Here is a 21,189-nt window from a genome sequence, read left to right on the forward strand (position 1 = left end):
GCATGCATTTTCTTTACATTATACAACTTAATTTATATTCACATATATCAAATCAGATGGAAACATATTTTCAGACTAATAGAACACAACAATGTGGATAGTACCAGTGTCTATTAAACACTACCACAAGGAGACAAATTCCAGTAAATTCACAAATATATGGATAAACCGAAGGAAGCTAGGATGTAAGACATGCCTGAAAAGAGTAATCTCTTTCTTTACAAAACCTTACATATATATATACTATACACACACAATCACACACACACCCCACCTCCACCCCACCTCCACCCCACACACACACAATCACACACACACACACACACACACACACACACACACACACACACACATACACACATATATAGTATATAGTAATAATATTAGGGAATAAAAACTTATTCCAACCTTACAGGCAAATATCGGTATAATATTACACCGGGTTTCGTAATAGTGCGGTTGATTCGTTCGACTAAATCTCCTAAAAGACGGTTCCCCACCATGGCCACAATCTATTGAATGTAACAAGTAAAAGAGGAAAAGAAAAAAGTGTGTGCCTGTATGTGTACCCCACCGCAGACGTGACTTTGGGATAAGAAGCTTGCTTCTCAACCACTCCAGGAAAGTCGCAATTAAATGACTGAAACAAGTAAAAGATTAAAAGAATATACATATACACACATGCACACACACGTATATATATATATATATATATTGACAATATAAAAAATAGATTACTCCGAAGTAGCTATATATACATATATATAATATAAGATATATATATATATATATATATATGCGAGTAAAAATAAATACAAAAAAGGTGTTTTTTTTTTGTATGATTGTGTATAGAGGAATATATTATTTTGTTTAAAAGAGTTCCAACACTGTCTGTTTTTTATGTTTTATTTATATTCCTGCAGAACTAATGTGGGGTGTAGAATATGGAATATACAATATATAATATAATATACAATATACAATATAAAATAAAATAAAATAAAATAAAATAAAATAAAGTCTGTTAAAGTCTGTCATACCGGCCATGACGAAGGGAAATAGCCCTGAAACTCGAGTCGCCTTTATATATTTATATTTATATTTATATATTTATATATTTGATCCTTTATATTGAACACTCCATATTTCATCTACATTCAATACTTTCTTTCATGGTGCCATCCATTTTTATTTTATTTTATTTTATATTGTATATTGTATATTATATTATATATTGTATATTCCATATTCTACACCCCACATTAGTTCTGCAGGAGTATAAATAAAACATAAAAAACAGACAGTGTTGGAACTCTTTTAAACAAAATAATATATATATATATATATATATATATATATATATATATATATATATATATATATATATATATATATATATATATATATGTATGTATGTATGTATGTATGTATGTATTTGTGTGTGTGTGTATTTCGGAGCTGTATTTGTTGGTCTGAAGGGTCATTCGGTTAGTCAGTGAAGTACACCCTTTGACTTATGAAGATTAAACATGGGAGACACAGAGGATGACAGTGCTGGAAGTGGGCAGGGAACGACCACAACCACCTCCGCCACCACAGACAAGCACCACCACCTTCGCCACCGGTACCACTATCAGCTGCCATAACTATAACAGCAACAGTATCACCAACATTGACAAGGCGGAGAGCTGGCCGAATCGTTAGCACGCCGGGCGAAATGCTTAGCGGTATTTCGTCTGCCGTTACGTTCTGAGTTCAAATTCCGTCGAGGTCGATTTTGCCTTTCATCCTTTCGGGGTCGATAAATTAAGTACCAGTTACGCACTGGGGTCGATGTAATCGACTTAATCCTTTTGTCTGTCCTTGTTTGTCCCCTCTATGTTTAGCCCCTTGTGGGCAATAAAGAAATAAGAAACGTTAGCACGCCTGGCGAAATGCCTAGCGGTATTCCGTGTTTTTACGTTCTGAGTTCAAATTCCGCCGAGGTGGATTTTGCCTTTCATCCTTTCGGGATCGATAAATTAAGTACCAGTTGTGTACTGGGGTCGATCTAATCGACAGCCCTCTCCCCCAAAATTCCGGGCTTTGTGTCTAGAGGAGAAAAGAATATTTTTATGAAAAGGGTTTTTATCTAACTTTTATCCTACATGGACTGGTGTTTACTGGATGAACAGGTGTTGTTAACATCACTGCTACAGAACTCGGTAAACGGTTTCCAATATAGATTTAGTAAGAAACGTTCCACTGTTACAAACATATTTGAAAGCAGCAAAGCTATAATTCTCGAGATCGATAACCTTCGATCTATTCATCTTGTTTGTTATGTAAAGCTACCAGAAGTACTCTTGGGAGATTATTTCATGCATGTTTCGTATCTTGAGAAGCTTGAATCGGTTTTTGGTATTTCTTGCCAAAAATCGAGACTTTCTAAAAATAAATTATCCTTCTCAATTTAAGTATTAAGTTAAACAAGGAAATATATTTTTTAATTAGTTACCTATGATTTCTGGAGTACCTTGAGACAGTGTGACTGGACCGTCACTTTTCCTTATTTTCTATAAATATCGATAACAAATCTTTTATTTTTTGCTTGTTTCAGTCATTAGATTGTGGCCATGCTGCAGCATCGCATTGAAAAATTGTAGCCTGGTACTTACATTTTATCGGTCTCTCTATTTGTCTAGCCGCCAAGTTACGAGGGCGTAAATAAACCAAAACCAACTGTCAAGAGGTGGTAGGGAACAAACACAGGTACACACACACACACACACATCGTCATTGGCATTAACTCGTGTCCGAGTAGGAAATCTATAGCGAGTGATTGAGCTGCTTCGTCTTGATGGGTGCCTCCGGTCGCTTCTTTCAGATTCCGTCTGTCAAATCCACTCACAAGGTTGGACCGAGGAAAGGAGACACTTGCCCAAAATGCCAAACAGTGACACTGAACCCAGAACCATGTGGTTGGGAAGCAAACTTTTTACCGTAGAAGCACGCTTGCCCCTATGTGGAAATGTGTGAAACGATATAAATTTAACGATTTATGTTTAAGTAGATGAACTGTAAAAATATTTCAGATGTAGTTATGTTTAAAAGAGGATTTAGATATAATTTGAATTTCAGTTTACAAACTTGTTTGAAGCTCTCACTTGACAAATACGTAAATGTTGCTAATGTTTTTATGACGCTAGATTGTTCTTCTGTTGACTTTATTTATTGCCCCTGTGAAAGATAAAAGTGATTTGGAGAGTTGTTGCTGATGGCTAATTTACATTTACTCACCATCTTTCCGCAATAGTTAATAATGCGATCAGTCATATATCTTATCTGTTATCTCCGACGATAAGTTTCTTTTCTTTTCTACTCTAGGCACAAGACAAACGAAATACTAAGACTAAATAATAATCTTTTCGTCTCTAGGCACAAGGCCTGGAAATTTCTGGGGATGGGCCAGTCAATTAGATCGACCCCAGTACGCAACTGGTACTTAATTTATCGACCCTAAAAGGATGAAAGGCAAAGTCGACCTCGGCGGAATTTCAACTCAGAACATAAAGACAGACGGGATCTTTTTTAAAACGGGGGCCACATTTTTCATTAACGAAACACTTTGAAACTTGGAACACTGGTAGAATGTGTCATATAAAACATCTTTTTCTCTTAGTCTTTTTAAAAAAAAAAAAGAAATTCATAAGTTATTCCACGTTAAAGTTGTCGTATTTCTGTAATTTCAACCAATCACTGACGTCCATTTAGCCGATATACGTTAAGTGCCGACTACATAAACAAACGATTCTGAAACAATTAACCCTAACCCTAACCCTAACCCTAACCCTAGGGTTAGGGTTGGGGTTAGGGTTAGGGTTAGGGTTAGGGTTAAAGCAAATTTGAAATGAAAAAAGCAAATTTGAAATGAAAAAAGCAAATAAAACGAAGGTATGGAGATTAAATACGCTTTACACCGCTTAATCAGCCAAAGGAGTAAATGTATTGAAAGTCTTTCCGTACCAAAAACACTACGTAAAACATTAATGAAAAATGTGGCCCCCGTTTTAAAATAGATCCGACAGACGAAATACTAAGACTAAATAATAATACAACAATAAGCTTATCAATTAGAAAATTACTATTTGTAAATCTCACAACGTGAGAGATATTCAGCAACAGTACTTTGGAGTAAAGATTATTTGCCAACATAACACGGCAGTCCTGGTTTAGGACGAATGCTGCTGTAATTTAGCCCCAGGGGCTCATGGGGCTAAATTACAGCAGCATTCGTCCTAAACCAGGACTGCCGTGTTATGTTGGCAAATAATCTTTACTCCAATAAATTTATTGTTGCCAGGCGGCGAGCTGGCAGAAACGTTAAGCACGCTGGGCGAAATGCTTAGGGATATTTCATCTACCGCTACGTTCTGAGTTCATACTCCGCCGAGGTCGACTTTGCCTTTCGGTATCGATAAATTAAGTACCAGTTGCGTACTAGGGTCGATCTAATCAACTGGTCCCCTCCACCAAAATTTCGGGCCTTGTGTCTAGAGTAGAAAAGATTATTTAACCTTAGTTCTAGAACTTGTTGGAACTAGATAACTTTTTGTTTGTATCTGTGATCGAGGTTGTTTTTGTTGGTGGTGTCTTCTGTGCCCATCTATATCTCGGAAAACCTGCTGTCACCCCTTGATGTTTTTTTGTTTGTTTGTCATTTTTTGTTTGTTTTATTTCAAGTTACTGTGAACATGACTTTGTACCAGTGCGACCAATTTTTGTTGCTTCTATAATGATAAGCCGACAAAGTTTTTTCTACCGTACACTTGCTGCACACGCGGCACACGTGCACATATGAGTAGAAAATAAATGGGTCCAAAGTTTAAACCATTGTTCCTCTTTGTTACCACAGTAGTGATTGTGACTCCGCTCGCCTAGATTTCTACACGAAGCAGCAACATTATATTTTACAATTATCTATATTTTATTTTAAAAGTTCTGTAAAACTGAAATATTCACTTTCTTAGTAGATTGTAGAAGAGAAAAGATGTATGTATTATATTTTTATGCTTCTTTCGAATCTGTTTTCTGGTTTTCTTATCTAATAAGTAACAGAGATTTAGTTTAACGAATCCCATAATGTTATCCTAATGACCCCTACTCAGGCCCCTTTACAGTATCATCAAATGTGGTGGGTGAGAAACAGACAAATATTCTAAAACCGGGGATGTGACCAGAATGCTTGCAACAGAGTGATTTCCGCTAAAGGTGTCCCAGGTGGTGACGGATTAGGTCTATCTTCCAAGTTGGCCAAAGTGGGATAAGGACACCGCTAGAGATCCCATCCAATGCTTTAACAATTCCAACAATCCTTCACCTTGAAATGGTACATTTTCATCGACCCCCGAAAGGGAAAGCTGACAGTTGACCTTGGCAGGATTTGAACACACTGTACAGAGAGTCGAACTAAATACAGCGAAGCATTCTGTCCGATGCGTCAAACGACTCACTCACTTCGCCTATAATGCAATGAAACCTAAACTGCTGACACTTGGTTGAAATAGCATTCATGCAGAAAACCTTGTATAGGAGCAGGAATGGCTATTTGATTTCGAGTTTAGGCCCACTTTGCGGCACCTTGAGCAAGTCTCTTCTACAATAGTCCTGGACCGACCATTTCTTTGTGAGTGAATTTTGTAGAAGAAAAATATTTGGGAACCCATTGTGTGTGTGTGTGTGTGTGTGTGTGTGTGTGTGTGTGTGTGTGTATACAGGGATGGCCATAAGTCGCTTTACTCATTTGGGTTTATTATTATTAGAACTAGGAGGGCAGTGAGCTGCCAGAATCGTTTGCACTCCGAGCGAAATGCTTAGTGGTATTTCGTCTGCCGCTACGTTTGAGTTCAAATTCCACCAAGGTCAACTTTGCCTTTAATCCTTCCGGGGTCCATTAAAGAAGTACCAGTTACGCACTGGGGTTGATGTAATCGACTTATTCCCTACCCCAAATTTGAGGCCTTGTGCTTCCAGTAGAAAGAATTATTATTGGATCTAGGTAAAGCGACTTATGGCCATACCTGTATATATATATATATATATATATATATATATATATATATATATATATATATATATATATAGAGAGAGAGAGAGAGAGAGAGAGAGAGAGAGAGAGAGAATGATGCAAATAAACACATAACACTGCTTTGGTTAGATATACAAAATGAACATGCATGTATACACGTAGATAGAGAGAAAACAACGACTGAAAATTTTCGGACGATGAATATTCAAATATAAATATACAGATATTTATATATTAACAGAGCAAACGTATACAGAGTACAGCGACACAGAAAATTAAAGGAAGACGGTATGCTGTTACAGGTCCGACAGCTTTTTCTCGGGTCTCGGAGTTACTCCATAATGTTGGCAGATATAGTTCACAAACATATGCAAAAAGTAGTGGGAGCATATAAACTTTGAGTAGATCCGGCCTCCTTCTTCAGGGTGGGGAGATAAATACCTAACATTTCAAGTTATAATGCTCGGAAATTTAAAGGCAGAGTGAGTGAAAAGGAAGGCAAACAGTTCTGAAGGAAATGAAGAAATAGGCAGCTCGATGGGGATATAGGGAGCATTAAAACAAGCGACTGCAAGAAAAGATAAAAGAGTCAAATCCAGAAAATGGAGTGAGTGATCAGGGTATTGAGAGAAGTTGAAGTGAAGAGTTGAGAGATACGTGGGATGGATAGTATTGTGAAGAGTGATCGTTGTTGTTGGGTATGACAACAGATGTTAACAGTCAGGGATGGTGGGGCTATAGAACGCCCCACAAAACTCTGACAGCCAGCTTGGGATGTGCAGCAACATGCCTACCAGCCGTAGCTTATGCATTGCTCTGCCACCTACTGATATTTGGTAAGCTTTCTGTTGTGATCCTCCTCCTTATACTCTGACCAGGACACAGTCAGAGCTGGCAGAATCGTTAGCACGCCGGAGAAAAAGTTTGGCAGCCTTTACGTTGTTTTCGAACCCCGCTGAGGTCGACTTTGCCTTCCATCCTTTCGGGGTCGATAATTCGAAGTCCCAGTTGAACACTGGGGACGATTTAATCGACTTACCCACTTGCTCAAAACTACTGGCCTGGTGCCAAAATTTGGAATCGATATTTACAAAGCAGCGAGCTAACAGAGTCGTTAACTCGCCGGACGAAATGCTTAGCTGCATTTCGTCCGTCTTTATGTTCTGAATTCAAATTCCACTGAGGTTGACTTTTCCTTTCATTTTGAAGTCAATAGCGTTTAAACCGGCCATATCTGGCCCAAAATTTCTACTTCATTTATATTCAAACCAGCCAGATCTGGTCTCTCACACTTACCCTACAATATCATTCTAAAAATAAGCAATGAAATTTTCGAAGCTACAAGATAATTGATGATTAATTCAAAACAACATGAATGAATAAGAATTACATTTGACAGGATAATCTGAATGCGAGAGGGTTAAGTATCAGTTGAGACCGAGGTTGTTATAATCAACTTGAGCATTCCCGCCAAAATTTCAGGCCTTGTGCCTATAGCAGAAAGAATATTTACAAAGCATTTCGCTGCAGTTTCTAGCGAATCTAGCGGACCACACTCGAGCTCCAACCGTTTCTTCGCTTTATTTTTAAATTGTCACGTTTCTCCAACGATATTCAGAGACGAGATTTCAGACGTTTTTATCTTTTTTCTTTTTGTGGCGTCAATCACATCATGTACAGTAAACATCTCTCTGTTTACTGAAACATCCAGATGATGTTTGCCCAAATGATGGTACTGTTTTCTTGTTCGTGCAGGTCCTCCCACCAAGCGTACCCACCACCACCACTACCACCTCACTCCTCACTTTCGCTCTTCAAAAAAATCTCCACCACCACCACCACCATCTACATAGGGCATAATATTACTGTAACTCTTTTACTTTCTAACTACTTTCTATAAATTCTCACCTCGGTATAACGGTCATGTACTGAAAAGAAACAAACCTAATTAGGGAGCACACACACGACATTCACGCACACACACATACACACACACACATAAACACATACAGCACTCGCACCCACACACACATATATACATACGCACGTATACATACTCGCACGCTCACGCGCACAGAAATATGTACAAGCTTAAAAATGTTCGCATACAGTCATTTATTGTATTCGTGTTTGCATAGTTATGCGTCCATTTTGTTTGTACCCACAAATATGTATGTACACACGTGCACAAGTATGTGTGTGTGTTTTATATACACCCATACATACACACACACACATACATACATACATACATACATGTATATATATATACATGTATACATACATACATACATACATACACATACATATAAGACAGAGACACAAGCATACTCACAAACACAGGCTCAAACACGCACATACACAAACATGCATACGGATGCACAAACACATATACATAGGCATGCGCAGACGCACACACACACACACACACACACATACACATACGTGCACAAACACACACTTATAAACGGTCATAGAAAAGACAAAGGTAAATAAATGAAGAACAAAAGAAAGAAAGAATGGAAAGAAAGAAAGAAAGAAAAAAAGAAAGAAAGGAAACAAAGACGAATAGAAAGTAAGACAGAAAAAAGAAAAGGAAACATGATTTAGTAAACTGTGAAATACCGAAATGTTTAATTTAGTTGTTAAAATTCCGACAAGAAAAGTTAACCAGTTTTTTGTGTATATAGATTGAAGATGGGCGGCCGTGGGGCGAAGGGACCAGATTTGGTGCCATATTGCTAAATATAAATAAATCGAGGACAATGGAGGAGGCCTGACGTGGTCGTTAGCCCTAGTAGAAACAGCAGCATAAATCTTCCTCAAGTAGTACCTTACCAAAATACAATAGAATACTTGATATCGTAATCCGCGGTAGACAAAGGCTAGACTGGGAGCAAGACAGGATAGTTTCCGCGGTGGGAATACATTTTAACATTGGTTAAGCCGTTTCGCGACTTGAAATGATGCAGCCGACCTTCTGAATATTCACACTTGTGTTGCAATCCCAGCTCTTCATGAAATACTTTGGCTTGTTCCTTTAATAAATCACCAGAAATTTCCACACCTTCACTTACACAAAGATTAAACCAGGTTATGAGAACTTGATCCAGTTCCGAGCTTTTTCTCTCCCTCATTGATTTCATTACAAACATTTGCTTTTTTGATCCACTCTCAGAAAAGACCATTATTCTTTTCTTTTATTCTTTTAATTGTTTCAGTCATTTGACTGCGGCCAGGCTGGAGCACCGCCTTTAGTCGAGCAAATCCACCCGAGGACTTATTCTTTGTAAGCCTAGTACTTATTTTATCGGTCTTTTTTGCCGAACCGGTAAGTGACGGGGACGTAAACACACCAGCATCAGTTGTCAAGTGATGTGGGGGGGGGGACAAACACACACACACACACACACACACACACACACACACACACACACACACACACACATATATATATATATATATATATGCATATATATGACGGGCTTCTTTCAGTTTCGTATATATTTTTATATAAACATATATATATATATATATATATATATATATATATATATATATATATATATACATACATACATATATATATATATATATATACATGTACACACATATGCATATATATGTATATATATAAATAATAAAAATGAATGTCTGTGTGTATGTATGTGTGTGTGTATGTGTGTGTGTGTGTGTGTGTGTGTGTGTGTGTCCATCTATAGAAAGAAAAGTTACAGCATCTATATAAAATCTAAAAGCTAATTCTTGTGTAAAATCTTACGCTGAAGACAATGGAGATGGTCCCCGACTCTCTACGTACTCTCCTAACGGAGCTACCGGCCATTTTCCAACAACTTAGACACAAGGTAGATCTGAAATAAATCAAATGTGCATTACAGGTGACATTCGAAAATCCGGTTCTTTCAGATTTCCGGCGTGGATTTCGGAGCACATTTTCAAATTTACCTTATTGGTGCGCCACTGTTTTCTGGATGCACCGTTTATGTTTTGATGCTCATTCCTTCTCATTTTATCATTAATTTGCTGCTGTATAGCCCCATTATAGATTCAGTAAAGAAAAGCCGTGGCGTAAAACGTAAACATCGTACGTTGTCGATCGTAGGGAAAGTGGAAATGCTAAAGAAACTTAATAGCAGCGTGTCTGTGCGAACCGTTTGTGAAACATACGACATTGGCTCTTCAACAGTGTATGATATTAAAAAGCTGAAAGAAAGAATGGGAATGGCTGTGTGGTAAGTAGCTTGCTTACCAACCACATGGTTCTGGGTTCAGTCCCACTGCGTGGCACCTTGGGCAAGTGTCTTCTACTATAGCCTCGGGCCGACCAAAGCCTTGTGAGTGAATTTGGCAGACAGAAACTGAAAGAAGCCTGTCGTAAATATATATATATATATATATATATATATATGCATGTGTGTGTATATGTTTGTGTGTCTGTGTCCCCCCAACGTCGCTTGACAACTGATGCTGGTGTGTTTACGTCCCCGTAAATTAGCGGTTCGGCAAAAAAGACCGATGAAATAAGTACTAGGCTTACAAAGAATAAGTCCTCGGGTGGATTTGCTCGACTAAAGGCGGTACTCCAGCATGGCCGCAGTCAAATGACTGAAACAAGTAAAAGAATAAAAGAAAAGAATAATGGTCTTTTCTGAGAGTGGATCAAAAAAGCAAATGTTTGTAATGAAATCAATGACGGAGAGAAAAAGCTCGGAACTGGATCAAGTTCTCATAACCTGGTTTAATCTTTGTGTAAGTGAAGGTGTGGAAATTTCTGGTGATTTATTAAAGGAACAAGCCAAAGTATTGCATGAAGAGCTGGGATTGCAACACAAGTGTGAATATTCAGAAGGTCGGCTGCATCATTTCAAGTCGCGAAACGGCTTATAGTGTCTTGCGGTGTATGGTGAAAAACGTTCAGCAGACAAAGATGTGGTTAGAGCATATGTGGATGAATTTGCAGAGTTAGTAATGAACGATTAAGTCCTGAACAAGTGTACAATGCTGACAAGACTGCCTTGTTTTGGAGATATACGCCAAAGAGAACTCTGGCAACTGAGAATGCAGAATTGCCATCGGGGTTTAAAGCTTCGAAGGATCGTGTCACTGTAATGTACTGCTCTAATTCTGCTGGTACCCATAGATGTAAGTTACTTGTTATCAGGAAAATCTTACATCCGAGGGCCTTCAAGGGAGTGACACAGTTTCCTGTCCATTACCGTGCCAACAAGAAGCGGTGGGTTACCACTGATATTACATTGGATAGGTTTCAAAAACATTTTGTTTCTGAGGCTAGGGCTCATTGTAACTTAATTGGACTAGACCCTAAATGCAAGATACTTTTTATTATAGACAATTGTTCGGCACATCCAAAATCCGGTCTTCTAGTAAAAGATAATGTTTTTGTTGTCTATCTCCCACCCAACTGCACATCACTAATTCAACCACAGGACAGTTGTATTATACGTTCAATGAAGTGTAAGTATCAATCCCTGTTAATGAGGCGCCCAGTGAGTTCAGTTAATTCAGGCACCTCGGTGCAGACGTTCATAAAAGAATTCAACATTAAGGATGCAGTGTACTGTGTTGCCAATGAATAGAAATGTGTGAAAACATCAACACTGAAAAATGGATGGCATAAATTGTGACCAAGTTTAATGTTTGCTTCTCGTTCTAACGAAGACACTGAAATTAATTATTGAGGGTTTGGGGTTTCCAAAGAAAAGCAGCTTACACAGGAACTTATTGCTTATGTTAAAGATGTAACTAATCATGATGCCAAGGAGCTTTCATCAAGGATAAATGAAGGTGTTTTAACGGAATGGATGGATGTTGATGACGCCTACAGTTCATCATTACACTGATTCTGAAATTGCAGTTATTGTTAAAAGTCCGAAGAGAAATGCCTGTACAGGTAGTGATGAAGATGAAAGCAGTGATGAAAATGAGGAAGATGTGACAGAAAGAATCTCTATTGACAGGTTAATTACGTTGACAACTGACCTGTTGTCTGGACTAGAGCAACGAAGATTTCTAAGTGGACATGAAATCATGAATGTTTACTTGCTTCAAGATAAATTTATTAGAGAAAGACCCAAGTATATAAAGCAATAAACACTACACGATATATTCCAGAAAATAGCTAGGAAGCAAGAAGCAGTGTCCACACTTGATAATCCACTGCCATCAACTTCAAGTCAACCAGATATGCTGTCACCAACATCAACATTTCCTCCACAGGTCGAAGTTGTTCCTGTTGATGAGGATGTTGTCACTGTCAGTGGTGAAGATGATGATTCTGACAGCCCATCTGCTATTTAGCTTTTTTGAGGATTCAGTAATGATTAAAATTCTAAGGAACTATTTTATTTAGATGAATTTTTTTTTTTAAATCAAAATTCTGAGGATCGATTCTATTTAGTTGAATTAAAATTCTGTTGAACTATTTTATTTAATGAACATTAAAATTTCATTTTCATGATCGTAAGATTGTGGTTTCGATTTCTGGACCGGGCGACGCGTTGTGTTCTTGGGCAAAACACTTCATTTCACGTTGCTCCAGTCCACTAAGCTGGCAAAAATGAGTAACTTTGCGATGGACTGGCGTCCCGTCCAGCTGGGAAACACATACGCCATTGAAACCGGGAAACCGGGCCCATTAGTCTGGCTAGGCTTTAAAAGGGCGCATTTATTTATTTTTTAAAAATTTCATTTGTTTTTGATTTAGTGTTTAATCTTCTTCCTTTAAAGGATTGTACAGGTAGTAAATTTCTGTTAAATATATACAGCATATATAACCGTAAAAAATCCGGCATTTTTGAAAATCCGGCACCTCTCAGGTCCGGATGTTACCAGATTTTTTAATATCAACCTCTATTGTATTTCTTTCATTGGTTTTTCCGAAATAAATGAACTGCTTAAGGGAAATAATTAAATGTGCAGTGCATTATTATTTCCCTTCCATTGGTTTTATATTTTTGAATTTGTAAAGTTACATATGAATGAAATTGTAGTTATACTGTAGTTTCAAGTGGAACCTCGTTTGTGAAATAGAAGAAGAGATTCATCGAAACAAGAATGAAAGTAAATCGTGAAGTTGCATGGGGATGTTATCATGTAGGTCTAAGTTAACTAAATTTGGTACTTAATTAGTCAAATGAAAAAGAAACCTATTAGACAAAGATGAAAGTAAATTGTAAATCAACATAAGGAAAATTACCTTAAGTTTAAGATTCAGTAAGGAATCAACTTTGTTCTGTCCTGTAAAATAAGTAATACTTCATTTCTATCCTTATAAAAAAAAAAGTTTGTTTGTTTGTACGTTGACCGCTGAAAACACTAAATAAAATTGATAATTTTTCAGGTTTATCGTGGCATTTAAATTAAATTGACCATTCCGCAGATAACTGTGCACTTATTCCTCGAAAACGGAATGGAGTCGGTGGTCTACTGGCTCCTATTTTTAGTTCTTCGTGTATTGTGTATTTGACCAAATGCTTTTTACACATACGGCATACCTACACAAAAGTGCTCCACCGATTTTATTTCTACATTACTTTAGGGACAATGGGTATTTTAAAATACAATTTTCTATAAATATCCTTGTAATAGTGTACAGCCAACTACTACAGCCAACTACTACAGCCAACGATTCAAATCAACGCACAAGACAGCCATTATGTCCCCACACATAAAACGCTTCCACGTGGAATCTGTTGACACCAGTATGAAACAATTATGAACTTTTCTTTTAATTACATTTTTTTTTAAATGTATTTTTGATAAGGTTCGTTTTTTCAAGAACCGAAACATGTTAAATATCTCTGAGAAAATTAAAAATTAAAATTTATTTTATATAGTGGCGTTTTCAGAATTCTTTTTTATAAATACATACCCACTCGTATGCCATCTACACTTGGTTATTATTATTTTCTTGTCTACGTTTTGTTTGCAATGTCCTGTACCCAGATATGCACCTATATACACAGGTAGACGTAGGTATGCACATACCTGTACGTATATATGCATATACTCATTTATTATTTATTTTTACATGATCGAACGCCTGCGTCATCCCTGTAAGTAGTTTTTATTGACTTTATATTTTCTGACGCTACTCTATCTCTATCTCTATCACTTTTTCCCCCTCTCGTTCTTCCTCTGTTACTACTACGTATCTCTCTTTACCCCTCTCGTTCATCCTTCTGTTACTACTATATTTCTCTCTTCCTCTCTTTCTCTCGTTGTTCACCTATTCTTCTACTTCCTTCCCTTGTTTCTCCCTCTACCACTCTCTCTCTCTCTTCCTTACCCCTCCCTGGTCACATGTTTCCGGTCATTAATCCTTTTCTTCCTTGGCTATCGCCGAGCAAACACGCGAACTTACTTCGTCCCGCTTTCAGTTCGTGCCTCACAGCGTTCATATACACATAATTTTTCACGTCTGGCCGCTTAACCTTTTCCGTTTGTTTTCCTGTCTTGTTTTATTTTCCGTTTGTTTCCCTGTCTTGTTTTTTTATGTTCTCTATGTGGCCTGTGTGTTTTCTGTACTCTGGTTATTATTATTTTCTTGTCTACGTTTTGTTTGCAATGTCCTGCACCCAGATATGCACCTATATACACAGGTAGACGTAGGTATGCACATACCTGTACGTATATATGCATATACTCATTTATTATTTGTTATATATATATATATATATATATATATAGGAAAATGAAAAATAAGGCAGAATGCTAAACTGGAAGCATATTTTAATAAAGATTTCTAACCGGCTTTCATTACGAAGCAAATTTTCAAGAAGGAGATTGAAAATGTTTTTTACAAAGAAGTACAAAATGAAGAAAATAATATATAAAAAAATAAATATACCAATACATTATATTGTCTTTGAGCTTTTGAAATTCAATGGTAGTTCATGTATATAATGGTTGGAACCATTATATACATGAACTAACATTGAATTTCAAAAGCTCAAAGACAATATAATGTATTGGTATATTTATTTTTTTTTAATATTATTTTTTTTAACATTTTCATTCACCTTCTTGAAAATTTGCTTCGCAATGAAAGCCGGTTAGAAATCTTTATTAAAATATGCTTCCAGCTTAGCATCCTGCCTTATTTTTCATTTTCCTATTATTTCTCCACGTGCGGTTAACACAACCCCACTATTTACTGACTTATATATATATATATATATATATATATATATATATATATATATATATATATATATATATATTTACATATATATATATATACAACTTTGTGTAAGATAAAAGTCAACTCAACAGGTAGTTTATTGCCATTGAGTAATCAAAGAATGGCCGTAGCGAATATTATTTCAGAGATCTTTTAATGTCTTTGAAGAGCCCTTAGTTCAACTGGGAAAATTCACCCTACCTCTACTCCATATGAAACTTGACCTTGTGAAGTAGTTTGTTCAAGTTCTGGATAATCTGAATCGTGTTTTCATTATATCTGCAGCACATTTCCCCGTCTGGGTAATGAAAAGATAAAATTCATGAAAATTGGGAACTCTGTAAATTTATTGGACTGCATTGAAGCAGCAGCATGGAATTCATTTGTAGTAGTCGTAAATAACTTTCTGGGTCACAAGATAGCAGCCAAGTACACCGAAGTAGTCAACAACATGCTGGAGAGCCTTCAAAATTAGGGAGCAAACATGAGCTTAAAGCTGTACAATCTCCACAGTCACCTTGATAAATTCCCTGAAAATCTTGGTGACACAAGCGACGAGCGGGGAGAATGTTTCCATCAAGTCGTAAAGTCAATAGAACAAAAATATCGAGGCAGATGGGACTTTTTTATGATGGCGGACTGCAGCTGGAACTTGCAATGGGATCTTCTTTAGGTTCAGCACTCAAGAAAATCATCCAAACGCAAACTTATCGCAAATTAGATACAGGCGTAGGAGTGGCTGTGTAGTAAGTAGCTTGCTTACCAGCCACATGGTTCCGGGTTCTTTCCCACTGCGTGGCACCTTGGGCAAGTGTCTTCTACTATAGCCCCGGGCTATAGTAGAAGCCTTGTGAGTGGATTTGGTAGATGGAAACTGAAAGAAGCTCGTCGTATATGTATATATATATATATATATATATATATATATATATATATATGTATGAGTGTGTATGTGTTTGTATGTCTGTGTTTGTCCCCCCCAGCATCGCTTGACAACCGTTGGTGGTGCGTTTACGTCCCCGTAACTTAGCAGTTCGACAAAAGGGACCGATAGAATAAGTACTAGGCTTCCAAAGAATAAGTCCTGGGGTCGATTTGCTCCACTAAAGGCGGTGCTCCAGCATGGCCGCAGTCAAATGACTGAAACAAGTAAAAGAGTAAAAGAGTAAGAGAGTAATACCACACTTTATGAGGACCCGCTTTACGAGACACAGAGTTTATGAGCGTTTACGAGATTTATTTTGTTTACGAGTCATTTCCGGGATCAAATTAATTCGTATCCCGAGGCATTACTGTATAAATATTGATGTAATTTGTCAGTAGGAATTTCCAGCTCTTTATTAGTTCTTTACTAGAATTCTACGGAAACATTCTGGTTTTGAACAAAAACCAATTTCTAAGTAAGTTTGTATGTTCTGCCTTGTTCTTCAAAGCTGTTTCATTGAAAAACTATGAAATTTCAGGGATCCAGTATCTTAAAATCTTGACGTGTTGGTAATAAATGGATGTCATTTTCAGATTCTAAGTTTAAAAAAAACAAAAAAAAAACCTAGTTCAGGTCCAAGTATTTTGACAACAGAGAAAAATATCTTTTTGTTGGCCTGTGTAAATTAACAGACAATGGAGGGGAAAAAAACACGGAAAGCTACATTTTCAATAAACACTAAAAAAAGAAATGGAACATTTTCTGAAAAAAAGAAAAACATTGTTTATTTTTTTAAAATAAAACATTTAACAAATACATTTCTTTCAAGTTCTAAAATTCTAAAATACATTAACGTCTACGGAACAGTTTTAATTTTATAGAAGATTTTTCTAAGTCACTTCGCTCATTTCTTTCTTCCATGGGTGTTTCAAGGACTTTGCTTTTCCTGTATTTGCTTATAACTTTTTCCATGAATGCCAAAACAATACTAGCCAATGCCGTACCACCAGCTACAGTGAAGGCACCACCCAGGTCCTCCAAGGCTAAAGCTTTGGTTTCAACAGATTTTCGCAACAAAAGTTGCTTCGTACAGTTACACCATTGCCTTCGCCATTTTTCAATTAGACCCAGCTCTTGAAATTTGATGATACTGAAACAGATTAATAAAAACATAAAATAGTGAGAGGTCTTATCTTCAGACGGCTGTATGTGCATTTTCCCTTAGTATTCTGTAGATTTTAGGCTCTGTGTAAATCTATTTGTCTCTTTCACTGTCTGTATGTCTGTCTCCTTCTCTCTCGCATATATATATATATATATATATATATATATATATATATATATGTGTGTGTGTGTGTGTGTGTGTGTGTATGTGTGTGTGTGTATGTGTGTGTGTGTGTGTGTGTGTGTGTGTGTGTGTGTGTGTGTGTGTGTGTGTGTGTGTGTGTGTAAGAGAACGATATTATTTCTAAAAATAATAATGCTAGTCGCCGCGAGCATACAGCCGTATAGGAAAATTAATAATTATATATCAGATATATAAATATATTTATATTCATATTTTTATGTATTTTGACCATACTACACTGATGAGCAGAAGTTATATATTGTTATAATAACTGCGAAATCGTTCGATATATAGTTCTGTCTGTTTTTAAGAGGCCAACTTTTGAGAATTGCATTTCCTCGCGTTCGGTAAAAATGTGTTTATTATGGTAGTTTGACCTTAGCAGTCCCTCATAAGCGTGAGGCATTATTGTATAGTAATGCCCTTATATAAATTTAAATATATTTATATATACTGGGGTACTACATAAGCACCTATATATGTATGCGTATATATATATATATATATTTATATGAAGCTTAATCGTCTTTATCTGTATCACTACCTTTCTTTCTCTCTCTCTCTCTCTCTTTGTATATGTATGTATGTGTGTATTTTTTAATGTTTGTTCTTTTGTTAATTTATAATAAAACAATGTTACATTAAACTGAAGGATTATTCATTAGTTTTTGTAGTACATATTGATTATTCCTTAACAATAATTGTATTGACAATGGCCTCAAAGTTTCGGTCTACCCAGCCATCATCAGACTTTTTGCAGCATTCCCTCAGTTTTTCTAAGCCTTGTAAATGAACTAGGAAGGTTGGGCCTCCAACCAGGCCTTTCGTGACACCCTTAAAGCCAGGAACTTTTCAGCACCTTCACGTAGTCTACATCATTGAAATCAAATGAAGTCACAGTTGTTACATCAGAGTTTTCTTCTCTTAGAGAGATGTCTATATAAAGATTAGGCCTATCTCTCACTCCCAGCTATTGGACGGCCATTCATACTACTGAGTTCATATGAACTCTGGCAGAATTTGGTCTTTGTCTTGCAGGATATCCCACGAAAACCACTATCCTTATAAAGCCGATGATGCAAGAATAAACATCTGCCTCACAATCATCTGCTACGGGATCGAACTCCCAACAACATATTTGTGAAACGAATCTCTTAACCACGCAATAACTTCTTCGCCTTCACAAAAGTAAAAAACAAAATAATGAAGTATTTAAATTCGAAATGTTTCACCTACTTGAAAGAAACTATTTCTCGAATAGCTGAGTGTTTTGGCGTGATGAAACCTAAGCTCTGTCTGTAACCCTTCTCTTCGACGAATGCATAAGCCTTCTTGTCCTTCGCAGCGAAATACCTCACAACTGAGCTGTCCATGACATAGGCAAAGTTCTCGGTCAACACCATTTCCATTATTTTAGCAGTATCTGTGACATTCGGACTCCTGCGGATCTCTCGACCAATCGTCCGATACGATGGATTCCGTGATTTCTGTTAAGACAAATAAAAAAAAACACCAAAAATGTGAAAGCAGTCAAAGGTTAAATAAGTTCTTGCATACACACTCATGTACACACACACACATACACTCATGCACACACGCAAATACACATACACACACGCACACACATGCACACACGTACACACACTTGCGCACATACACATGCACACACATGCACACACGCATCACACAAGCTCACGCATAAACGCATACACGTGTGTGAGTAAGTATATATATATATATATATATATATATATATATATATATATATATATATATATATATATATATATATATATATATATATATATGTATGTATTTATATATATATATATATATATATATATATATATATATATATATATGTATTTATATATATATATATATGTATTTATATATATATATATATATATATATATATATATATATATATATATATATATATATATGTATTTATATATGTATGTAGGTATGAAAGAATATTTCGTGTTACGCTAAGAACCGCTGTTCGGTACCAGAATTGTCCTGCGTGTAATGCGGGCGTATCAGGAATGGCAGACGGGGTATTATAGGCTAAGCATAATAACTGTTACTTGTAATAAAGTATTAATAGCCATCCAATGTGTGTGTGTGTGTGTGTATGCATATATGTTTGGGTTCTAGGTAAATTCCACCACGGTATATTCCACCACGGTAAATTCCACCACGGAAAATTCCACCATGGTAAATTCTACCCGCTAATAATCACCGTGGTCAGTTTCTCTAGACTGTGGGGCAATACTTATGTTATTTAATCTGTCTATCTCTCAAGCCTTAAGAAGAGAGAGAGAGAGAGAGAGAGAGAGAGAGAGAGAGAGTCGGAAGGTGAGAAAGAAGATAAACTTTATAATCTACTTGAATGAGATGGGATCATTTTTAATGTTCACCTATCGAGCAAGATTCTATGAAAAAGACTCATCACAAAATTTCAAAAATAATATAATTTGGGATAAAGAAAGAAAATATTAAATTTTAGCCCACATTTTATTATAACAATAGGATTTAAAATAACAGCGAGTACATTGTGAAGTAGAGTTAGAATAAGAAAGTTTAATTTATCAAAAGAAAATTTCTTAAGACAAATTGTGTGCAATACTTTGTAAAAATTATTTAGGGTTTTCATTTTGATATTCCTGAACTAGTTTCTTCAGTCATGCATCAATAATTTGGTAGGCCTTTTCTTTTCTTTTTTTTTTTTTTTTTTTTTTTTTGAGTCTCCACGTCGAACGTGTGCAGTTTTTGTCTGGCTTAATCCTTCCTCAGATTTAAGGGCAGTGCATAGTTTCCACAAATTTGGATGTGTGGATGTTAGTGATGAGCGCAAAGCATTGTGGAACCCTTCTAAATAATGATTTGATAATAATAATAATAATAATAATAATAATAATAATAATAATAATAATAATAATAATAATAATTGTAACTTCACCTATGGGGAAAACTACCATGGTGGAATATACCGTGGTGGAATTTACCTATGGTGAAATTAATCTGGTGGAATTTACCGCGGTGGAATTTACCGCGGTGGAATTTACAGGTCACCGTATGTTTGTGTGTGTATATATATATATATATATATATATATATATATATATATATAATTTCCCCAATATGTTCAACATTTTCTCTTTCGTCTTTACACTTAGCAACATGGACTATGAATAAATAAATATATTAAAGTAATATCATAACGGGGTTTGTTGTGCAAGACCGGAACAATGCGAGAAGATATACAGTAAACTACAAAAAAAAGCAACGACCTTTTCTAACCCGGACTTTCCAAAATGTGCTGAAGGGTCTATAGCCTCGAAATATAGAAATATGAGGTAATACTACATCTTTGTTTTTTGTTTTTCTTTCTGTAGTTTAGTTTATATCTCCTCGTATTGTTCCAGAAGTGGCTCCGTGGTAAGACATTTGCATCCCAAGCACATCGTTTGGGGTTCAGTCCTATCGCTTGGTACTTTGGTGAAGTGACTTCTTCTATAGCCTTGGGCCGACCAAAGCCATTTGGTAGACGAAAATTGAAAGAATCGTATTTTTATGTATGTGTGTATGTGTATGTGTGTGTGTGTGTGTCTATGTGAGAG

General features: G+C 36.3%; 1 protein-coding gene across 2 annotated transcripts in view; it reads right to left on the reverse strand.

Annotated features, from left to right (window-relative positions):
• Positions 1-16,973: 16,973 nt before the first annotated feature.
• The window catches only part of LOC128250679 (glutamate receptor ionotropic, kainate 2-like), a 47,867-nt gene continuing 43,651 nt past the window's right edge, over positions 16,974-21,189 (reverse strand). For both annotated transcript variants that reach the window (XM_089341822.1, XM_089341821.1), the window contains exons 13-14: positions 18,800-19,050; positions 16,974-17,365 (exon numbers count right to left, since the gene is read on the reverse strand). In XM_089341822.1, the coding sequence (XP_089197948.1) occupies positions 17,065-17,365; positions 18,800-19,050 (552 nt within the window). In that variant the 3' untranslated portion in view covers positions 16,974-17,064. The remainder of the gene's footprint in view (positions 17,366-18,799; positions 19,051-21,189) is intronic.

The sequence above is a fragment of the Octopus bimaculoides genome, chromosome 25 (genome assembly GCF_046866305.1).
Source record: "Octopus bimaculoides isolate indiv1 chromosome 25, ASM4686630v1, whole genome shotgun sequence".
Lineage (NCBI taxonomy): Eukaryota > Metazoa > Mollusca > Cephalopoda > Octopoda > Octopodidae > Octopus > Octopus bimaculoides.